Below are 22,228 nucleotides of genomic sequence, written 5' to 3'. Positions count from 1 at the left end.
AAGACACCATGGGCCCATCCTGCCCTGGACATGGGGGAAACAGAGATGCTGGAGACAGGTATCAGCAGGAGGGGCTGGGAGGGGGTTGGTTAGCTCAGGGCTTGTTGACTTTTCTGTGTGGAACTCCCCCCCCCCCCCATTCTGTCTAGCCTAGCAGGACTGCCCTATCCAGAGGTGGGGGTGGTGACATCTGGCAAAATCAGGCATCTTGTTTGGTGAGAGCCCCGCTTGTCCCTGTAGAGCTGGTCTAGCTTGGCTTCCCAGAGTCCACCATGCCCCTCCTGTTCACCAGGCCCCAGGCCTGTCAGGGCCTTGGGGCCTACCATACTGCCTTCCCCTGATAATATTTTCGGGGCCTCAGAGTTTGGAGCCTGTTGGCAAACCTCACTCAGGTCAGGGGAGGGGGAAACTTCAAAGTTGTCCTCTTGTCAAGCCCTGGCTTGTGAGGGTGGGGCAGGTGTGGGACAACCCAGGCAGGACTGGGGAGCTAGTAAGTGTTATCCTGAGCCTTATTTCCAGCCCCTGACTTCTGCTCTCCTTAGTCCAGGGGCCACTATTCTTCCCTCCTCAACATTAAGTCCTCCTCAGGCTGACTTGTGAGTGGGTGATGGGAGGCTCACCCAGATATCATGAAATGGGGGCTCTTGCCCAGGTGGCTACTGTTCCCCATTCCTCATCTTAGGCACAGAATCTGTGGGCAGTGACTGCTATAGAGGCCTGCCCCAAAGCCTGGCTGGCAGGAAGCATTCTCCCATCCTATCTTTGCAGGGGGAGGGGCAGGGTTCCAGGGGCAACTTCAGGGGAATCTCTCAGATGTTCTTTCCCAACCAAGAGTGTTTCAATCTACCAAGCAATTCACTCCCATTCTCACTTCATTCTAGAAATGGGGTTAAGCATCTACATAAGCATTCACAAGGGAGGAAACTGAGGCTCTGAGACGCCCACAAGCTGCAGAGTCAGAAGCCACACCAGCCCCAACCTTCTCCCTGCAGCAGGGAGGAGCCAGGCACCTAAGGACAAGAAATGATTGGATTGAGCAGGAGTGAGCTTCCCAGCACTGGAGGAATCTAAATACAGGCTCTGGAAGCCTTGGGGCCTGGGGTTTGGGGCTGGTCTGCACACTGGGCCTGCTTAGGCCAGGGAAGTAAATGAGTGGCTTTAGAGGGCTGCACCCTGACATTCTCGGTCCCTCACAACTGTGCAACTGGACCTGGGTTCGAGCTCAGGGAGCCAGGAGACGCAGGCCCTTTCTTCCTCTCAGGGCGTGGGGATCCAAGTCCCCTGAGACAGGACTCTTGCAGGTAGCAGGAGCCACTGGGAGTGTGCTTTTAGCACCGCTGCCCTCTTCTCTAGACTGGCTGAAGTCTGCCATTCCACCATTAAACCTGTGACTCCAGGCCTTCAGCCTGTTGAAGGTCGCGAGCCCCCAGAAGGGTCACAAACGCGCCTGCCAGGGGCCGCGGGGCCAGGAACTCTTCCGCGGGTGCCGCAGAGAGGGGCACGGAGTCCAAGGCTGGGGGCACAGAGGGTCGCACTGGGAGGTCTGCCAGAGGCTGGGGCGCAGGACGCGCGCGCACGGGCTCCGCTCGGCCGCGCGGGCCAGCACAGCCGGCTCGGGGCCGCGCGGGGACTAGGGGCGCGCGGGCACGGGCGGGAGCGTGGCCGCGGCGGGGGCGCGCGGGGGCGGGCCGGCCGGGGAGGGAGGAGGGGGAGGGCGGCGCCGGCAGGTTGGCGGCGGCCGCTATTTGAGCGCCGGTCCCGGACCGGGCGCTCAGAGCGCTTCGAGTCAGCGCCGCGGACAGATCGCGGCGCGCAGCCCGCAGAGGCGCTGCGGCCGGTGCAGCCCCGGAAGCCCCGCGCGACGAAGGCGGAGGAGGCGGAGAGGCCGGATTGCCGCCCGCCGCCCGCGCCCCCCCACCCCGCCGCCGCCGCCGCCCCCCCTCCCCGCGGCGCCGCATCTTGAATGGAAACATGGCGGTGCCGGCTCGGACCTGCGGCGCCTCTCGGCCCGGCCCGGCGCGGACTGCGCTCCCCTGGCCCGGCCGCGGCCCCCGGCCCGGCCCCGGCGCCCGGCGCCCGCCGTCCGGGCCCCCGCGCCCGCTGTTGCTGCTATTGCCGCCGCTGCTGCTGCTACCGCTGCTCGCCGCCCCCGGCGCCTCTGCCTACAGCTTCCCCCAGCAGCACACGTAAGTGGCCTCCTTGGCCCGCCGCGGGACCCCGGCCGAGCCCTGCGCGCCCCTCCGCCCCCCGGCACGCGCCAGTCCCTCCCCGCGCCCCGCGCGGGGGCGGGGGCGCTGGGGTCCAGCTGCCGGCTGCACTGGGGGGCGGCGGCCCCAAAACCACAGGGCGGGCAGCCGTGGTCCCGGTGCTTCTGTCTGCGTCGCGAAACTTCCCCCGCGGTGCCCTTTCTCCCCCCAACCCCCAAAAGGGGCAAAGCAAGATCTGCAAGCCTTGGGATATGGTGAGGGGTTCCGAGTTTGCCAGCGGATTCCCCTGCGCTGTCCCGGTGAGAGGGAAACCTGAGGTTCGGTGAGGGGGCGGCCAGCGACCCCTGCCCGGCAGAGTTGGAGTCGCGCGTCTGCCCCACGTTTCCTCCCCAGTGGGAACCTGGCGCTTTTGAACCAGAGGTGGGGGGCACCTCCACACCTGTCTTCACTGCCCTTTTCCTTTGATGGGAAGGGCTGGATGCAGAGGATGCAGGCACCTTGTTGTGACCGGTGCCACAGAGGGGGTCGGTGTCCCTTGTTCTCCACCTGAGGAGAGGGTCCCCGGGAGAGCCCAACTGGGAGGTGAAGGTGCTATGGTGGGGGCCGAAAGTGAATGGCAGGGAGAACCCTGCCCACCCCTGCTGCTGCTACCAACAAGGGAACAGCATCTCCTGGCCCTGCCAGCTTCTGCTGGTTCTCATGGTCCTTCTGAGCCTTTTCTCCGTCCCCAAGAGCCTGCAAACTTGGGCATCCTCCTCTGGTGAGCTTGGCCAGATGTATTTGGGGCTGGGGGGTGGGAGGCGGGTATTCAGTGCATGTGTCCTTTAGGACAACAGCTATCTCTGTGGGCACCATGCCCCAGACTTATGTCAGTGCCCAGACTCCTCTTGCCCCTGTGGCTTTGGGCCATGGTGACCACCTTGTTGTCTGTTATCTGTCTCCAGGAGTGTGGAGCCACCTGTCCCTGAACTCCTTCACCAGTAGCCAGGCCTGGGGTTTGGGAAATAAGTAGCTGGGCTGCTAGTGGCCAAGGGGAAGGTGCTGGCTTCAGGGAAGGGGAGAGGCTGACTCTGCGTCATTAGACCATTTCTGCCCAAGGGTAGGAGCCCCTGGTTTTGCCGACTCCAGCTTGTAGGTTCTCCCAGTTGAGGGAAAAACAAACTCGGGAAAGGCACTGCTCTGAGTGTCTCTTCATCTCGTCATTTCTTTCCTCACACAGCCTGGCTGTGCTCAGGCGGGTGATCAGTTGGCAAATTACAGGTGCCGCACGGACGTGTCCTCTGTCAACCGTCTGGATTGTGTGTGTGTGTGTGTGTGTGTGTGTGTGTGTGTGTTGGGGGTGTGCAGGGAGAGGAGAATCATATGGAAGTTCAGGGCTTTTGGGTGCATTATTGTCTTTGATTTGCCGTGATGAAAACGGACTTAAACCACAATGTTTAAAAAGAGCAGAAGCATTATTTTTTTGTTGTTCTTTTTTCCTTAAAGCCAAGCCACAATATTTTTCCCCTAGCCATTTCGTAGCTCCTTGAATGAAGGTTTAAATAGACGTCTCTTTTCACCTCTTTCCACCTTGCCCCGTCTCCTTGCAACCTGCAGTGGGTCAGATGGCTGCTGGGCTTGCATGGGTCTCCGTTGGAAGGACAGTGTGAGACCCTGACCAGAGTGGACACCTGTCACTTTGTCCCCAGCAAGAAGACGATGAGGCGGGTGTGATGGCAGCAGCACATTTCCAGCTGGACACTCTTCTGTTGTCGATAGAGTTGGAGCTAATTTGAGGGTTTGGGACATGTCTTGCAAACCGTAATTAGAGAATGAGAGCGGGGGTGGGGTGGGGGCTGCGCGGCTCTGAGGGTCTAGAGGGAAGTGACTAATGTGACAACGACAGACAGGATTTACCGTGACAGCCAGCGCCCTTCAGCTGCCCTGGTCCCGCAGATGCGGATGCCCATTGATCCTTGGAGGGAGGAAGGGGAGGGAATGGAATGAGGGGCCCCGCATGACCATGGCTAGCTGGTGGGGGCTTTTGTTGAACTAACATGAAAGGCTAAGGCGGCTGCTGTGGGGCTGCTTGGGAGTGGATGGCCTCCCTGAACTCTTCTGGGTCAGTGTGGCCAGGCTAGAATGAGAGTTTGATACAGGTGGCTTTCTGAGATGGGAAGTGGGGGCCTCAGCGTCATTGCACCGAGGTGATGACCCCTCAGTGGAGGGGGCCCTAGGCAGGAAATCATTTCCTCATGAGCGTCTGGCAGAGTGATGGGGCTCGGGTCCTCAAGCCTCTGGGTTTTAAGCCAGTGTGGGTTTGGGGTTCGGTAGCCATTGTTTCTATAATTGCTGTGGCAGCGTGGCCCTCTCCCCATTAGGCAAAGTGGACCGAGGCTGCCGCTGGATCAAGGAGGACAGAGGAGTTGCCGCTGGAGTGGGGACAGGGCTTTGGTTTTGGTGGCTGAGGTGGGGGCGGGGGCCTCCCTCACCCCACCTGGAGGAGGCCACACGCGAGTACATGTGTGTGCACACGTGCACTCATGTGTTTGGAGGTGAAGTTGGTGGAGGAGGAGTCAGAGCACACTCTCTCTTTCACCTGCTTCCCTGTTTCCAATTCCGCTCACCCACGGCCAGGAATGGTGAGCTGTGAATGGCCACTGCTGCCGAGGGCAACTGCTTTGCCTCTCCCTGCGTCTCTCTCCCGCTGTCTCCTGGCCCCTCCCTGACCCCCTTCTTGGGTTCCCCCACCCCCATTCCTTCTCCACTTCCTTGTCCATCCCTCTCATTGCTCCGTGCCCACCCTGTCCTGCCCGCCTCTTTTGTGAGACCTCTGTCCCCTGTTCTCCAGCATCCCTGGGTTTCTCTGTCCCCTACTCTGTGGGGCCCTGGCTGAGTGCTGGGTGGAGCGCCAGGCTGAGCTGCTTGGCTGGCAGCACCCTCTTAGCCCCACTCTGCCCCCGTGATGATGCTGACCAGCACCTCCTTTCCTCTGGCAGCAGGTGGGTGGGGAACTGAGAGCCTGAGGGGTCTGGACCCACCCAGCAGATTAATGACAGCTGGAGTACGTGCTCCTTTTCCTGAGTGCCCACGACGGGGCATGCGTCAGTCTAGCTACGGTTAATGGTGGGTGACGTGTGTCTGTCTGGGCTTCTGAGCCCTCGCCTTCACCTCCCTGTGACTCTCTCTATTAGAGGGAGGCAACATCACACATCTGGGTCCCCCATTTCCCCAACGACCTGCCGCAGCTTTTGCAGGAGGGAGGGGGCGAGGCTTCACAGTCTGCTGCCACTACCACTGGCATGCAGGGCTGCCAAGTGCTCACATTCCTCCTGGTGCGGAGGCTTTGGGAAGAGAGAGACCCTTGGCTGCTGTCTCCCCTGTGCCCCACCCTTATTGGGCACCTCCTCCTAGCCAGCTGTGTCAGACTGACCCCTGATAAGATGGGGGGAGCCCTTTTAAGATGAGTCCCCTCATAATCTGTGGGTGAGTGTCACTCTGGATTCTCAGTCACACTGGTGTCCCCAAGGAGAGATTGACTCACAAGTGGAGTGAGCACTTCTACACTCAGTGCCTCCTTTTCCCTTCTGCCTGTGTGCAAGTGGGCACTGCCCGCTTTTGGCACCTCAGATGTGTATGGGTGGACCCTGCCAGCTCCTGGGGAGAAGGCAGTTTGGGGACTTGCTGGATGTTAGGTGTAGGCCCAGCAGACTCAAGCATTGGCCTCCAGAGCTGACCCTCTGATTGGGATGACCTTGCCTCAGTTTCCCTGAGACGAGAGAATCTGCTTAAGAGGCTGGTGGTGAGAATTCATGCAAGAGGCTGTAGCCTCTGGTGGGCAGGAAGGGTTCTGCGGGTGGGCACCGTGGCAGCTATTGTAAACATTAACATCAAGCCCTAATGCTACAGCCTGACGGACCCCTACCCACCCACCTCCATCTTTTCATATTGCTCCCATAGGCTGAGTGTCTTCCTATCTGCTTTGCTCATGTGTCCTCTCATCAGTGCATGCTTTCCTCAGGGGTTTCCACAGCTTCTGGAGGCCTCTGGGTTGTGCCACTAGCTTAGGCTGTACCCACCCACATGGGGTATCAGCTCCTTGAGGACAGACACTGGACTACCTCCCTCCCTCACTCCCTGAAGCCCAGCTTAACTGTGGTGGGGGACACCACCAGTCTAATGGTGGGCCTCCCCTCAATGAACCCAGGCCAGACCCTTATCCACATTACTACCTTGACCTCAGAAACTGTGCTCATGCCCATCCCACAGATGAGGAGACTGAGACTCAGAAAGATGAAGGTGCTGCCCAAAGCCCCACCACTTCTGGAGGCAGGACTGAGAGAGGACTAATCTGTTGGATGCTTAGCTGCCTTGCCAGGGGCCTGGGCACATCTGAACACTGGGCCCAGGAAATTGGGGGTAGGGAACCAAAACCTAGGTCTTTGGACGAAGCATGCCTAGGCTTTCCAGCTATAACCTTTCCCACACCATCCCTCTGCTCTTCTGGGTCTCAGGCATCCTTGAGGGGGCCTTCCTTGGCTCAAGCCTTCACTGCCATCCTACTTCCATCCCTTGCCACACATACACAAGTGATCATGGGGCCCCCCGACTCAGAGTTTCCTCTTCTCCAAAGCTTTGAGTCATAGGCCAGGACAGCCTGGAATGGAGGGGTGGGTAGGAGGGACTCCTATCTTGAGATGCCAAGATGCCATCACCCCCTCCAGATTCCAGTATGATTCCGGAGAGAAGGGGCATGAGGGTGTTAATGGAAACCTGAGGCTGGATCCTCTAGTCCCTTGGCAGTTTTGTGAGCACTGAGGGGACTTCAGAGGGCTCAGATCTTATAGATCTTACAAGTTTTCATGCTGTGCAGACAGGTGGGATCTGGGGGGCTAGGGAGCTATTCAAAGGGCAGCTGGAGGTTTGGGAGAGTCAAAGTAGGCAGGCCTGTGGCATGGGTCCCATCTGGCAGGTTGTTGTCTGTGGGTAGGGGGCGGTCTCTTTCTCCTTCCTCTTCCCGCACACCGCCGCTGTCCTTGCAGGCTTCTAGATTTGAGATCTGCCTCGGGAACTGGTGACCTGTGTCTTTAAGTGAGTGGGCTCAGGGCCTCAGGCAGGAGGAGGGAACACCAGGGTCTAGGCTACCATAAAGGCAAGGGTGGGGGGCTTTCCCACTGCTGGCTACATTCCTTCAGCCAACTGGGGAGCTTCTGTTCATGTCAGGTTGGGTTTTTGTTTTTTTGTTTTTTTTTTCCTCCGGTGCCTACTGTCTAAACAAGAAGCTACAGGATCAATATTCATATTCCCAGAGGGAGGTGCATATGTGGTTTTTGCTTTTTTTTCTTTTCCCTTCCTCTCTTGTCCTATGTAACCTGAAGAGCCTTCCGAGCTGCCTGTGGCTAAGGTTGGTGGGGGGAGAGTTAGCCCTGCAGGTGACCACCAATGGATTGGGTTGCCCCTGGGGGGCTTGCAAACTCCCCAAGGGGATATCTTGGAGCTACTGAAAAGGAGTCAAAGATGCTGTCATTCAGGCCCACACAATCTGAGCCTGACCTTTTGCGGGCAGGACCTGGGGGCAGGGCTGCTCTGCCCTGCCCTGCCCTGCCACTGTGGGACTTAGGCTGCAGGTTTGGTTTCCCTGGGCCTGATCCTGCTCATGGACCATCTAGTTCCTCTCTCACCTGAGCTAGGTCTTCTCCTTCTGAGGCTGGTATGGCCCACTTGGCTCCAGGCGGCTGCTAGTGCTGGTGCCTGAGCCTGTTGGGTGGGGGGGAGGGACCTCACAGAGTAGGAGACCCTGTCTAGCTGGGGTTAGGTGAAGGGAATCTTCACATGGGGGACTTGAGGGTCTGGTCCTGGGGGGACCTCTGTCAAAGGCAATTCCAGCCCAATCCTCTCAGCTGGGTAGCTTGCATGATGGTGACCTTGGACAAGGCCCTTCCTCCCCCTGGGCCTCAGTTTCCTCTCTTCCAGGGCTCTTCTGACTGTGACATTCGTGTCCTCAGAAGATAGGTTCAGGGTCTTCCCACTCCTCTTCACACTGTGCTCTAGCCATGGAGTGAGGCCTGACCCCCAGCCCAGCTAGACCTCATCTCCTCCAGTGTGAGGAGCCTGCACCTCCACTGGCCTCTGGCCACACCTTGGGTGTCTTGAAGCTGCTTCTCCGACTGACCCACTTTGAGCTCTAATCAACCTAATTGTTTAGCAGAGAGGGAGGGGCACGGGAAGTCTTTCCTGCTGATCATTATCCAGCTCTCCCCACCTTGGTAAGGACTGCTTAATTGAAGGGGAAAGGAGTGGCAACGAGAGGGAGGAGCTGCCCCTCTGCCTCTCTTCCCTGCCCTCCTGAGATCATGGGTCCCTGGCTCCCACCTCCATGCCTTCCTTCCCTGCTGGCCACATCTTTCTGAATGAGTCCCCTGCTTGGTGCTACTGAGGCTCTGCCACACCTCTCACCAGCTGTGTGACCTTGGGAACTTCCTCAGGCTCTCTGGGTCTTGGGGCCTTGTCTGTAAAATAGAGTTCCCTTGGTTGTGGTGCCTCAAGGACTGGGATAGGAAAGGTCCTGAGGGATGGGCCTGACCCCAGAGAGTGCATGATGAGGGCATGTGGATCCTGACCTGTGAGGATTCTCAGTCCAGCTAGGTCTGCACTCCAACTACCAGGAACCTCTCCCATCATCCGTGACCCCCCCTGCACAGCCGGGCCCTGCGAGCACCAGAGACTCACTTGTGGCTTTTGGGTCTTTCCTCCTGTGCTTGGCCTTTGCCTTGGCCTGTGTGCACATGTAATCTTGTGAACGGAAGTGTCTAAGAGTGTCCTCTTGTATGTGTTTGCACATGTGTGTTAGCTGTGTTCACTTGTGTAAACGTCCATTTGTATATGAAGACATGTGTTTGGGTGTGTGTGAACATGTGTGCCCCGGTGTGCACATGCTTGCATGTTGTTTGTGTGCATATGCTCAGGTGTGTGTGCATGCCCACGTTCACATTTGTATATAGGTGTTGGTGTGTGTGCATATGAATGCGAAGTTGAGGGTATGCTTGTGCATGTGTGCACATATGTACGTGCAGGCATATGCATGGTTTATCTCTCTGTACCCAGAATGTGCTCCCAATGGCCCCCTCCTGCACCTGCCTTTGAAGTTAATGCAAGAGCTGGGCAAATGCTGGCAGTGGGAAATAAAGCAGCCTGGTTGTTAGGACCAGTGTTTTGCAAACTTTTATGTCAGGAACAGCCTGAGTTAAGGCTGATCTGGAAAGTTTGATCATCTACCAACTGGCGCGATGACAGTCTGTGAAGGAAACACACAGGCTGTGTCCTTGTAATTCAAATTTTTGCAAATTGAATGGTATTTAGATGCACTGGAGGACTTGGGACTCAGAGAAGCTTGGTGAGTCCATTGTGAAGTGAAGCATATTTGCAAACAGCCCTCCACTTGTGGAGAATCTGGAGGTTGAGCATGGAGGTTGGGGTACAGGGAGAGTGGAAACCCTTGCTGTGTGACCTTGGGCTGGCATTTTTCCCCTCTTGGAGCGGGTGCCTCTCATCTGCACATGGAAGGGAGGGAGACTGGCATCCTTTGGAGCATCTGTTGTTGATTTGGGGTTCTTACCCCCAGGAAAATATTTGTGCAGTCAGTTGCGGGCATGATTTGGGGTACAATACCTTCAGCTTGATAATCTCCACATGTTCCTCTATTTGGGGCATCTGCAGCCAGATCTCTTCCTTTCAAAGATGAATTTTTGTCTACCGAGTCTTCATAAGCAAGCTGTCTGGGTGCCGTGTGCTGAGCTATGACCTTTGGGGTTGCTGTGTGCCCAGCTCAGCCCCGCCCCTGATCTGATGGGTTCTGATGTCCGAGAGAACTATTTAGTTTTGCTTTCCTGGCATTCTCAGGGCCTGTGTTGTCAGTGCTGGGACAGCCCAGTGTCCTCGGCATTTCAGGAGGAGGCTTCCGCAAAGGGCAGAAGCGACTGAGAAGGGGTCTGGAGCCTGCAGGGCTAGTGAGGGTTCCTGTGGGGTCAGGGTGCCTGGGTGGGACTATCTCCTTGGGCAGTATGGGCCTTGCATGGTTCCCTTTCTTGGGAAGGACATATCCCAGCCACAGAAGTCCCTGGGGACCCAGACACCTCCATTGTAAGACCAGGAAGCTGCTGTCTGAGGCTGCAGAGAGGAGCCTCGCCCCAACCCCACCCCCCGGCCCCTGCTCTGTCTTCTGGCTGCACACACCCTGTGGGCAGGACCCAGTCCCCAGTGCTCAATACAGGCTGCTCAAAGAATGATCCCCACTTAGCTGTCCTTGCACTATGACATACAACTGGTTCTCATAATAAGAACATCCCTGACATGGGATGCAGGAGCAATTTGAGGCCTCTTTTGGCAAGTCCTACAGAGCAAGGTGCCTGTGTGGTGTGAGGCCCCAGCTCCTGATCTTCCTCTGGGACACACCTTGGTGCCCCCATGCCACTTTAGAGTCAGCAGGGCTTTCTGGGTACCCTCAGGAAGGACAGCTTTGTTGCCAGATGGGCAAAAATGGGCCACCCATCCTGAGATGGGCAGAGGTCCCTGCTGCTACGAGTTTCCAGCCTGACGTGGCATTTTAGCCTCGATAACTTTCCTCTGCAGCCCGTGTTCTTTGCCTGCCGGCGCTGCCTGAAATGCTGCATTTGAAGCCTTAAAGGTCAGGCCTGGTGCTGCCACTGGTTCCTACAAACAAACAACAAAACAACCTACCTCAGCCCTGCCCCCAACTTCATTTATTAGAAAAGAGAAATGAGCTGGCAAAATAGGCTTCTGTGCTGAGGACTCTCACAAATGGACATTTCTCCTTCTCCCTGTGAGCTGTGGCCCGGGTGGGCATGGTGAGAACCTGGGAGTCTTCCCTTCCTTTCCTGGACCCCCTAGGCATGCTGCAGTACCTCCTATTGAGGGTTAACTATGACCTTGCACCCAGAAGCCTGCCATGGGCAGAGCCCTCCTTCCCAACTTTGCATTTGAGGAACTGCCTGGGCTGGCTCCTGTCTCTGGCCACTAGCCCTGTGAATATCCAGGCTCCAGCCAGGCAGAGCCACTTGCAGGTCCTAGTAGGAGCTCTGGTCTTTGCTCACTATATTCCTCAATCGGACTGGTCTGCTCATCCCAAGTACTGAGACCAAGAGCCCTTCTGACTGATGCCCTCTTCTGGCTCCCTACCCCTGTGGGCCTCTCTGACAACCCTGTGTTGGTATGGAGTAGGTGTGGAGCTGACCACTATGCCTTCAAAAGGCAAGTCTGAAGAGTGTATTTGGCTGCAAGGAAAAGAGGCAGCTTTTGTATCCACCGTGGCAACCACAGCATGATGACTTTTTCCGTCATGATTAGTCCCTTTATCTTCTGCCAGGGAGCCCAGAGGTGGGTCTTTAGCCTGTCATTGAGGACCAAGTCTTCACCTGCAGTCTGCCTGGCTGGCCTCATTTTTAGTGGGGCTGTTCTTGGCTGAAGCCCCTCATGACAACAAGATGGCTGCCATAGCTCCAGGCATTAGAGGTATCAGACAATTGGAGTAAAGGGGTTATTGGGTTCCTCCCAAGAGGCTAGAAAACCTGGCCCAGAAGCCCCTAGCCAACTTCCCCTCGCACCTCATTGGTTAGTGCTGGGTCACATGTCTACTGTAAACCAATCACTGGCAATAAGGAAGGTGCATTGTGATTGGCTCCAGCTAATCAGGATTTACCCTTGAGCAAAGGATGGGGTCACCTTGGGGCTGGAGGTGGGGAGAGATTCTTACAGACTTGGGTTTTGTTAGCAAGAAGCGGGGAGTAATGGAAAATAGGAAGGCAATTTCTGCTGCAGGACCAGACCAGAGGCCTCAACGTGGAGTAGGGGTGAGGAAGAAGGTGGGAGGGAAAGGGGGGGGGGCTGTCCATGCTCAAGGAAACATTTATTAAGGAAGTAGTTATTTTAACTACATCATCAGTCACTATGAGCTGTGCCTTGGGTGATATATTTCATGGATCCTATCCAATGAGATTAATCCATTTTGATTCCCATTTCATAGACAAAAAAAATTGAGGCTCAGCAGGGCTGAGTAATGCTGAAATCACACAGGTAGTGAGTGATGGAAGCAGGATTCACACCCCAGTACTCAGAACACCCAGCTACAGCCTCACACAGCCCTTCTGTAGCTCACCTCGTCCAGGCAGTCCCCTGACCACAGGACCCTTGGGGTGCCCCCACGCTCCTGCACTCTTCACAACTGTTCCTCTCCAAGGGCTGCCTCTTTTTATCAGACTGAGTTCCTTGGGGCATGGTTTCACAGGTGCCTGCTGTCTCACTGGGTCTGTAGTACCCCCGAGTCCTTGGAGGCTGTGGGTGTACTGAGAAGATGCAGACAGAGGGCATGTCCTACTGCTGCAGAGTTGAGGAAGTGACCCATGGATGTGGCCAAGGGGAGGGCCTGAACTTGGCTGGGTGCTGCCTGTGAGACTTGATTCCCGTTTGGGGAGGGGGAAGCTGTGGAGTAGGTATACTTGTGCCTGCTAACTACAGAGGGGACTGGGTGTCCATTGGTTGGCTCCCTTGATGGATATGATAAGATCCATGCTCCAACGAGACTGCATTCTCATGACCTTGCCCCTGGCCCTTCCTGCTACTCTCTGGGCTCTGTTGTCTGCATCAGTCTTGGGTCCAGGCTGGGCACAGTGTCCAGGAGTCAGTCAGCCAAGGGCACAAGTCTTGGGAGAAGCCCTGGGTTCTGTCTTGCTCCTAGATTGGGTGCCCTTCTGGTCACTGTTCCCCACCTGTCAGTGAGAGAAAAGGATTCTCTGGGGCTGGCCTTTACTGGCACAGCTGTGAGTCCTCCAGACCAAGAAAGGCTTCCTCTGATCTGAATCTCCTTTTGAGGCCTTCTCCCACTCACCAGCTGGGAGCTGATGATGGTACTGTGATCCCCTGTGCATACATGGAATGGGGGAGCAGGGCAGTCTAGGTTCACTCTCCATTCCCCCATCACTCCACTCCCTACCCTCCATCCTCCTACCTGCTCCATCCCCCACTCCCACCCTGGTGGTGCCTAGATTTACCTATGGAAGACTCAGAGGGAGGGAGACAGACAGGCAGCAAGGTCAAGTATTTAAGCCAGACCTTGGCTGCTGCAGGCCCACAAATTCAGGGGCTTGTGCTGTAGGGTATGGGCCTCCTTTCCTCCTTCTGCCAGTGCCCTCCTACCCTGCCCTAGCCTTGGCCTGTGTCCAGTTCACTGTGGGAGGCTAGGCAAGCCACCTGCCCTCCCTCCTTCTCTGAGCCTCAGTATCATCGTCATTCCTGGGACCCTCCAGATTGATGGATCCTTCCATAGCTGAGGATGATGCTCTCCTGTCACCCCATCTGTGTTGCTCTCATCTCTGTCCTACTCTGTAAGTAGCTACTATGGAGACCACAGCCAAGGGGGCTGCTTCTGATGGGCACAGGAATGGACACAGGAGAGGATCTCTGCCCTCAGGACTGAGTACCACTAGGACAGCGCCATCATCTTCCATGGGGGCTTAATAAGCACCTACTATGCACTGATCATGGAGTAAGCCAGGGAGCAGTCAGATGGGCTGCAAAGGGCCTTGCCAGCTCCAAGCAGGACCTGCCTGTTGTCTAGCTGACCTCTGCCCATCCCTTAGTGCTTGACTGGAAGTCACTGTTCCCTGAAGCCTCCCCTGACTTCCCTTGTGGGTCAGGGGCTTCCTAGGCTGCCTGAAGGCTCCCCCATTCTTGTCTTGCAATAGTCTTTGCTGCCTACCTTTCAAGGCTCTGTGCCTGGGAGAGTCAGGGGCGGTGGCCACCTGTCCTTGGCTGGAGCTCCAGGCTAGCACATACCAAGTGCCCAATAAATGTTTGCTGAACAGAGTCTACACAGATGTCTGCAGGCAAATCTGGTTGTGTCTTTGGAAGCTGGAAAAGCTTTTACATTGTTTGGGACAGGACCTCCATATGGACCTAGCTTTGCTGGTGCCATGAGGCAAAGGCCACTCCACGCACCCTCCTGTGGCTCTTTCACAAGGAGATGCCCCAGCCCAGGGGCTGCCTCCAAGGTCTGTCCTGGGGGGAGAGGGGGAGGTAGGTCCAGGAGCCCATGGGGCTATGTTATTTAATTGGGTAGGGGCAGGGCCTAGGCATCAATATTTTTCCAGAGCCACCCAGGTAAGCCCAGGTAGAGAATTATAGCTGTAGGGACAGGAAAGTAAACGCAGGATCACCCCTCCCCCTCGCCCCACCCAGCACAGGGTACTTCCCCAGGGAAGGCGGGGGTGGGGGCTGGCATACTGGTTCTGGGGAGTCTTCTGGTTGTGGTACCTGTGGAAGCCAGCTGTTCCTAGATGCCTATGCATGTGGCCAGTGGCCAGAGTCTATGGTCTGTCTCAGGGAGATCACTGGGCCTCCTCAGCTGGCTGCCACAGTCCTTCCTGACTGCTCCTCTGTGTTGACACTTGGTCCTGCCTCAACTACTCTGCTGACCACTCCACAGCCTGCCCGAATTTCAGGACCCACCTCCTGACTGCCCCTTCCCGCCCGAGTCCGCTTAGCTGTATGCTGGGCCTGTTCTCCGGGAGCTCACAGTCTATGGGAGACTGTCAGTGAAGAAGAAATGGAAGCAAGGCTGAGTAAATGATAACTATGCATGGCTGGCGCTCCAAGCAGCATCCAAGGGGTGAGGAGACACCACCTCTGGTAGTAGTGGGGGAGGTGGGGCAGGACTTATTCTCCAGATGGAGTTCTGACAGGCCTTCTCAGGGTTGCAGCCATTCCCATGGTCCTAGGCCTCCCCCACTCAGAGCTGTGGAGGCCCTGGGGAAAGCACTTGGACCCACTTTGCTCTGAGAGAAAGCCACTGGTGGGGGTGGGGAGGCAAGGACAAGGGACAGGGGCACGGTAAGGGAGGGGCTCATCCATATGATCCAACCCCAGTTCCCGAAGCTCCAGGTGGTGTCCATCCCTGTGCTGCTGATGTGTTCCCCAGGCTGCTGCTCCCCTGGACAGTGCCTCCTAGCACCCAGGATGCCTTGGGCTGTGCACAGCTCCTGACTGGGGCCCCACAGCCCTAACTTCCCTGGCACAGAGCAGCTGGAGAGGGGTGGCAGGAAACAAGCCCAGAGGCCATTAAGTGGTGTGATTGCCATGGTTCCTGATCCAGTGCCGGGGGAAATAAATTTCATAGGGGATTTTCAGATTGGTGGCGTATGGAAGCCATTACTCTAACATGGAGAAGGGTGGGGACTTCATGGGGCCGTCCAGAGGGACGGAGCCAGAGCCATGGACTCTGCTGGCCTTGCTGCACTTACCTGCTGCCTGCTAGAAAGCCTGGTCCAGGGGACCGGAATCAAGGATGGGAGAAGCTGTGAGTCACAAAGAGAGCCCCCTTTACGACCTTGTTTGAGTCATTTTGTGCCTTAGTTTCCTAATCTCTAAAATGGGATCACGTTTCCTGTATTTTATAGTTGTGAGGATGGAGTGTCCAGTCTTTTAGCTGACACTGTTTGAGCACCTGCCCCCGTACTCAAGAGATGGTGTTTTAGTGACAGCATCTGTGTTAAAAAAACCAGGAAACTTGTGAGTGCTTTGCACTTGTGGGCGCCTCTGACTGGAGTGGCAGCAGGAGGGTCTCACTGGTAGAACCCCCATCTAGGCCATGGAAATAATAATACTATCCCCCACCTCTAATGTGTAATGGTGGAGGCTCACGGCTTCCTGCTGCCCCCAGCCAGGGGGCTCAGAGGGTGGGGGTGGAGGTCACAGGTTGCAAAGTACCTGGCAATGTTGGGATGCCCAGGGCGGGAGGCTCTGCACCAGGGCCAGGTTTTAATGGGCACTGGGTAGTCTGTGGAACAAATGAGTGCATGAAATTAGTTCCCAGGAGACCAAGCACTTCTCTGCCAGTTCCCCTTTCTCCCTTGCCCAGAGGGCCCACCTTCCCTGGGTCCTTCCACACCCAGGCAGCCCAGGGCCTACTCTTCCCAGATGGAGAACTTTCACAGGGCAGGGGCTGTGTGTTAAGCACCTCTCCCAGCAGGGCAAGTAGTAGGAAACCTCATGTTAAATAAAATTCACAAAGTTGATGGGTAGCCACTCTGAACCCTGCTTTCTCACAGATGGACCTTGGGGACATGTGGACTGGGCTGGTAAACATAGGTCAGATGCCGTGGCAGGGGTGGCCCACAAGTCAGCACAAGGGGGACACGAGGGCCTGCTCCCCTCATCTCCCTGCTGTCGGTAGCCCAGCACCCTCCACCCTCTGGCACGTGGAGGTGCTCCCTGCGTACCTGGGGTTGGAATTCTGCCGGACTCCGTGTGGGAGAGCAGCCTGCCTTGGTGCCTGTGGCTGGTCTGGGTGTGTTCACGGGACTTTGTTGTGGGCAGAGCTCACCTCGCTCCTGGGCTTTGTGCCTGCCGCACCCTCTGTCTGGACTGCCCACCAGCTCTGCAGTACCACCTTCACCTGGCCAGCCCCCCAGGTTGGGTCAGGCCCTTGGCATGCATCACTAGAGTCCTCTTCCCTCCACTCATCGGGTCTGGATCAGATCTGATGTCTGTTCTCCTTGAATTCCAAGCTCCTGAGGGCAAGGCTCACACCTGCCCTGATCACCACTGTTTCCCTTCCCAGTGCCCAGCCTGCAGCCTGGCCCAGTAACCATCTGAATGAATGAATAGAGAGTACATGAGCTAGTGGGGAATTTGTGGAAGGCTGGAAACAACGTGCAGAATATTTTGTTAGGAATAAGCCCTGCTCTCCTTAAGCCAGCCCCAAGGACAACTCAGGCTCACCAGGCAGAGTGGCTTCTCTCCGCCTGGCCCCCTCCCTGGGGCTCCTCAGAAGGAGGGGCACTTGCCGAGGTGGCTGCTGAATCCCCCTCCTTGCTGCAGCTCTGGATGCCACGCAGCCCACAGAGGGGATTTGCATTGCTAAAGGATTCACCACAGAGCACCTGAGAGTAACCAGCCCAAAGCGTGTCAAGGTGGGTTGAGCACTCACATTCGATTTACATGCAGCTTTGAGGCTCTGAGAAGCTAGGTGCTAGCAAGAAGCAAATCCCAGAGGAAGTGGGCATCCCTCCTTCCAACCTAGTCCAGGCTCTCTAGGGGGGAATTGGAGGGGGCGTGGGCTTCACAGTGCTGAGACAACATGCCTATGGTAGGACAGCCCTGGAGGGGTATAAGGAATAATTTCACAATTATTGGGGAGGCAGTAGGGGCTCGAATGTAAGGGCAGGCCCCTTCTCAAGCTGGAAAAGGTCGTAAATGAGGGGGTGGCCCTTATCTGCACCCTATTTCCTACTTTAAATCTTGGCCATTGGCATCCACTTTAAGATTAGGGAGACCCTAGAAGACACGCCCTGGTCTCCGGAGCCGTACTTTACTGGGTTCAAATTACAGTTCAGCATAGACTGGCTGGGTAGCCTTGAGTGTGTTGCTTCACCGCCTGGGCCTCAGAGTCTTCATCCATGAAGTGGGCCTGGACTGGTCTGCGCCTAGCCGTGGGTGCTGTGTGACATCAGTGGGAACCACACACAAAGCATCCAGCATACAGTGAGTGCTCCACATCACTGGTCCTTTCCTTGGTGTTATGCCACCTGCTGAAGTTGGGAGGCCCTTTCCCAGCCCTGCCCTGCAGCTTCTCTCCCACTGCTGAAGGAGGTGAACAGGGTAGGCATCAGTCTGGTGAGGGCAGGAAGTTTGGGTAAATATATCCTGAGGCATTTCCAGAAGACTCTTCTTTGCCATACTGCAAGCTAAGCTATGAAGGGAGCTTGGTGATGGGACCAGGCTACAGCCCCAACTTAAGGCAAGGGTCAGTAAAATGAGGTGAGGACTATAGGTTAGGGACGGGGTGGAGGAAATCCAGGAAGACTTCCTAGTGGAGGTGACTTGGTGAAGGGACACAAGGCCAGAGAACAAAGCTGGGCCTGATAGGTTTAGTTATGGTCTTTGCTCCACCTCGTCTCTGTACCTGGATGTCCTCCGGGGCCCTGCCATTTTCCACAGGGAGATCTCTGTCCTGAGGAAGAACAGAGGATCCTGAGTGGGGGGGCGGGGGAGGGGGGTCTCTGTTCTCCTCAAGGCAGGAGGCCATGTCAAGGATGCACACAGAGGACAGCTATTTGTGGCTCATCGAGGATTTGACTCACTTTGGGGGGTGGGGAGGATGTGCAGGAGGGGAGATGGGGACGAATGAATCACAGAATCTGACTGGAGTAGTTGGTGACACATGGATAGAGCCTGTGTTACCACTTCCAATCAGGCTTCAGCTATTGGTATGGGGCAGGGATTGGCAGCTGAAGCTGCTGGGTTCCTCCCTGACCCACCTGGTGACCTCTCCAGATGCTTCAACCCTACTGTGCACCTCTTGAGACCAGGCTTGGACGTGGCTCCCCCGTGACAGCACAGGGATGGGCATACAGAGGCTGCAGCGATATATCCCCCTCCTAAGACTCAGCTTTGTTAACGTTGGTTTATCCATTTGCTAAATGGGCCTGAGTAGGGGTTACCTTCCCATTGTGCCCGACTCCCTGGGGAATATGCTGGAGAGAGAAGCAGGTACTGCAGACCTAAAAATGTCCACGATCTGTGCCAGTGACTAGGGCAGGTGGCTCCCAGCCTGGGGAGCAGACGGTGGATTCTGGGCAGAGTGGCTGGCAGATACCCTGTGTCCTTGGCTGGGACCCTTTGCTTTACTCTGGAGAGGCCTCAGCTGGTTCTTGAACTCTTCTTGTTCACTGCTGTGTCCCAGCTCTAAACTGCTGGGAAATTCACAAACAATGACACCTGGGTGTCGGTGCCCCGGAGATCCATGATCCTCACCCACCAGGGGAGCTGAGGTGGATGATCCAACTGCCACTGCAGTTTGAAAACCACAACTCCATCTGTCCACAGATGGGAAACTGAGGCACAGAGATGGATGGGCATGCACAAAGCCCATGGACTCAGGCGCTAGGAATCAGAATCCAAGCGTGCAGGAGAAGGCACCATGGGGCAGGGGTGGGTAGAGTCACTGGGGTGCCCCAGATGGGACAAGAAAACAAGAGATATGGAGAAGACAGCCCAGGTCTGGGCTACTCCTTCCCTGCACTTTCTTTTTGCTTCCTGGAAAAATTGGCTGCTCCAGCGCCCAGCCCTTCTGGGAGAGCCATGAATTATGCACAGAAGCCACAGGCCTGGGCAGGCCCATCATAAATGAACTTTAATAATTCATACGGAGAGGAGCCAGGGAAAGGGAGGGCCTCCTGGGCCAGCCCTGGAGCAGCCACTAGGCTTCCAGCCCCTCTGCAGCCTTCTGTCAGCCCACCTGCCTGCTCCTGTGGCACGCAAGGTAGGGCAGGGTAGTGGGGAGGTCACCCGACTCTGGGGAGGTGCAGCCACTTAGCAAATGGCCTATTCTTCCCTGCTGAAGAAGGAGAGCCTCCTCCCTCAGGGCTCATAGCCCCAGGCAGAGGCGGACTGTAGACAAAAGAGAGGATGTCTGGTGCAATGCTAGCTAACATAGTAGCCCCAGGAGGCATGTGGAGATCAGTTGCTGTTTGGGGGGCCCACTTAAAGTGGGGTGTGAAAGTGGACTTCACCAAGCAGTTGATGTGTGTTCAGAGACCTGAAGGCAGTGAGAGAGGGGCCCCCTGGACTTCTGAGGAAGGACCGATCGAGGCAGGGGGAACAGCATGTGCAAAGGCCTGTGCACAGAGTACAGGAGTCTATTCAAGCCCCAGCGAGGAGGCCAGTGTGCCCTGAGGAGCAAGGGCAAGGATACCACTGGGTGGATGGCCGCTGGACGGACTTTGCCCTTCCTGTGATGGCATAGAACTGCAGCATAGTGTTGAGAGAGGAAGGACATAATTCCAACAGGCTGTGCATGGAGGTGAACGGACCAGGAAAGGTGAGAGTGAGGGCAGAAGCTGAAGACCGGTGAGCTGACGACTGTATGTGTCCTAGAGAGAGATGGTGGCAACCCGGGGCAGGCTGTGGGCCAGGGAGGTGGTAGGCAGCGGGAAGATTTGGACTCTTTGTACAGGTGTGGTGAACAGGACTTGCTGATAGAGAGAAAGCAGATTCCAGATCACCCTGAGGCTTTGGGCCTGAACAGAGGGAGCTGCCATCAGCTGAGTCAAGGGAAGTAGGTGGTGAGGGAGAGAAGGGAGAGTGAGGATCCAGAGGGAGGTCGGGGAATCGGTTTTGGATCCATTCAGTTTGAAAGGCCTGTTAGACATCCAGGTAGCCATGGGACACCAGCAGCTGGACATTTGAGAACTGGGGTCCTGAGGAGAGGTGTGTGTCATCCTGACTGGCATTCATTAGCTATGTGACCTTGGGCACATCACTCAGTTGCTCTGTGCCTCAGTTTCCCCCTCTGGGGAGTGGGGTTGAACGACTGACTTGAAGATGAATCGAGGCAGTGCAGTGAGAGCCCTGGCCTATCACCGCTGTGATGCCTGACTCATAGGCACAGGCCCCAGGAAGGAAGACCCCAGTTAGAGCCCTTGGGAAATGAGTCTCCAGATGGCCTGTGGAGGCCTCAGACCGCTCCTCCTTGGGCAAAGAGACACAAACGGAGATCTGGAGAGACGAAGCACAGGGCTAGATGTGGGCCCCAGAGCAGGGCTTGTTATACGACAGGGGCTGGGGGGAAGATGGCCTCAGAGCTCCTCCTTCCCACCCAGGCCATCACCAAGGCCCTCCAACATGAACTCTGGCCTGGGTCCCCATGCCTTCCCTGCCCCTTGGTGCCTTCCCCAGCCACTCTCCAGGTACTGCAAGGGCTGCTCTCATGGAGGCTGGAGCTGTCCCCCTTAGGCTCTTCTCCCTACTGCTGGAAAACTCCAGACCAGGTATGGTGAGCAAGGTCCTGCTCAGGAACCCCGTGACTGTGGGTGTGACAACCACCTCACTCCCAGAGAGATGAAAGGATGTTACCAAGGTCACAGAGCTAACCATGGCAGAAACTGATGTCAGGCTCAGGTGACCCTCCATGCTTTCCTAACCACTGCTGGGGAACCTCTTTCCCCTTCTCAGCCAGAACAACTCTGGCTGAGGCCTACATCGTCTATGGGTCCTTCCTGACTGCTGCTGCCCCTGTATGCCTTAATCCTGCACTGATGGTGGGGAGTGAGGCTGAGGTCTGCGACCATTTGCTGTGTGAGTCTGGACACTCTCCATCCCTCTCTGGGCCAAGTGGGCTGCCTGGTGCTCCCAGCCCAGGGCCATGCTGCTCTCTGGCTCCAGGTCTTCTCCTGCCCTCTCCCCACTCAGGCTGTTAGGAGTAAATACTGGGCTGGACCCAGCGCCCTAATTAAAGCTGGCTGATTGTTCACTGTTAGTCTGAGGGAGGGAGGCACAGTCTCGCTGCCTTCTAGCTGAGAGCCAACTAGAAGGAAAAGCTTTTTCCCCAGGAAAGATAGGGAAGGGACAGCCCGTAATTAATAACCTCATTAAGGAGCAGTATTTGGGCAGGGTCCCAAGATACACATAGTCGAGGCCGATGGATTTGGACTAATTCGAGCTTTGGCAGCACCAGCCCCTCCCCAGCTCCCCCGGGTCTCTGAGAATCGCTTGTGATAAGTGGACTGCTTTTGTCCCTGTGTGCTTGGGGATGGTGGGATGGGGATGGCATAGGGGGTCAGGTGCTATGTTGCCCATACTATAGGGGTTTCTTTAGCTGAATCACAAATCAGTTGAAGATGGGCCAGTTTCTTTGAGTCCTTTGCCTCAGTTTACCTATTGAAGGGGTGGTGGCTAGCTGGGGAGCCTCATTCCACCATGAATCAGCTGGTCCAGCATGCTCCCCACTCACCCCGTGCTGACTGGCCTCCACATCTGTAGGCGCTCTCATGTCCTTGGCCAGGAGTAGCTGGGCGCAGTTGTTCTCTCAGGAGCGAATGACCTTGGCTAGACTTTTCCCCTCTGCCATCCTTGGGAGGCTGCGATCGAATCAGGGTCAGGGGTTATACACTGGCTTTGAGCCCTGAAAAAGGCCTTTGAGGCTCAAGCATCTTCTCTCTTGAGTAGGCAAAGGGAAGTTTTCTCTGATCACG

The 22,228-nt window shown here is 56.4% G+C and overlaps 1 protein-coding gene across 4 annotated transcripts in view; it reads left to right on the top strand.

Annotated features, from left to right (window-relative positions):
• Window positions 1–1,676: 1,676 nt before the first annotated feature.
• CACNA2D2 (calcium voltage-gated channel auxiliary subunit alpha2delta 2) overlaps window positions 1,677–22,228 on the top strand; it is a 142,752-nt gene continuing 122,200 nt past the window's right edge. For 2 of the 4 annotated variants that reach the window (XM_060631079.3, XM_060631078.3), the window contains exon 1: window positions 1,677–2,186. In XM_060631079.3, coding sequence (XP_060487062.1) covers window positions 1,972–2,186 — 215 coding nt within the window. In that variant the 5' untranslated portion in view covers window positions 1,677–1,971. The remainder of the gene's footprint in view (window positions 2,187–22,228) is intronic. The other 2 variants (XM_060631081.3, XM_060631080.3) reach the window with 1 other exon arrangement.

The sequence above is a fragment of the Panthera onca genome, chromosome A2 (assembly GCF_046562875.1).
Source record: "Panthera onca isolate mPanOnc1 chromosome A2, mPanOnc1 haplotype 2, whole genome shotgun sequence".
Taxonomy (NCBI): domain Eukaryota; kingdom Metazoa; phylum Chordata; class Mammalia; order Carnivora; family Felidae; genus Panthera; species Panthera onca.
The sequence above is the reverse complement of the archived record's forward strand: the minus strand, read 5'-3'. Positions and strand labels throughout refer to the sequence as shown.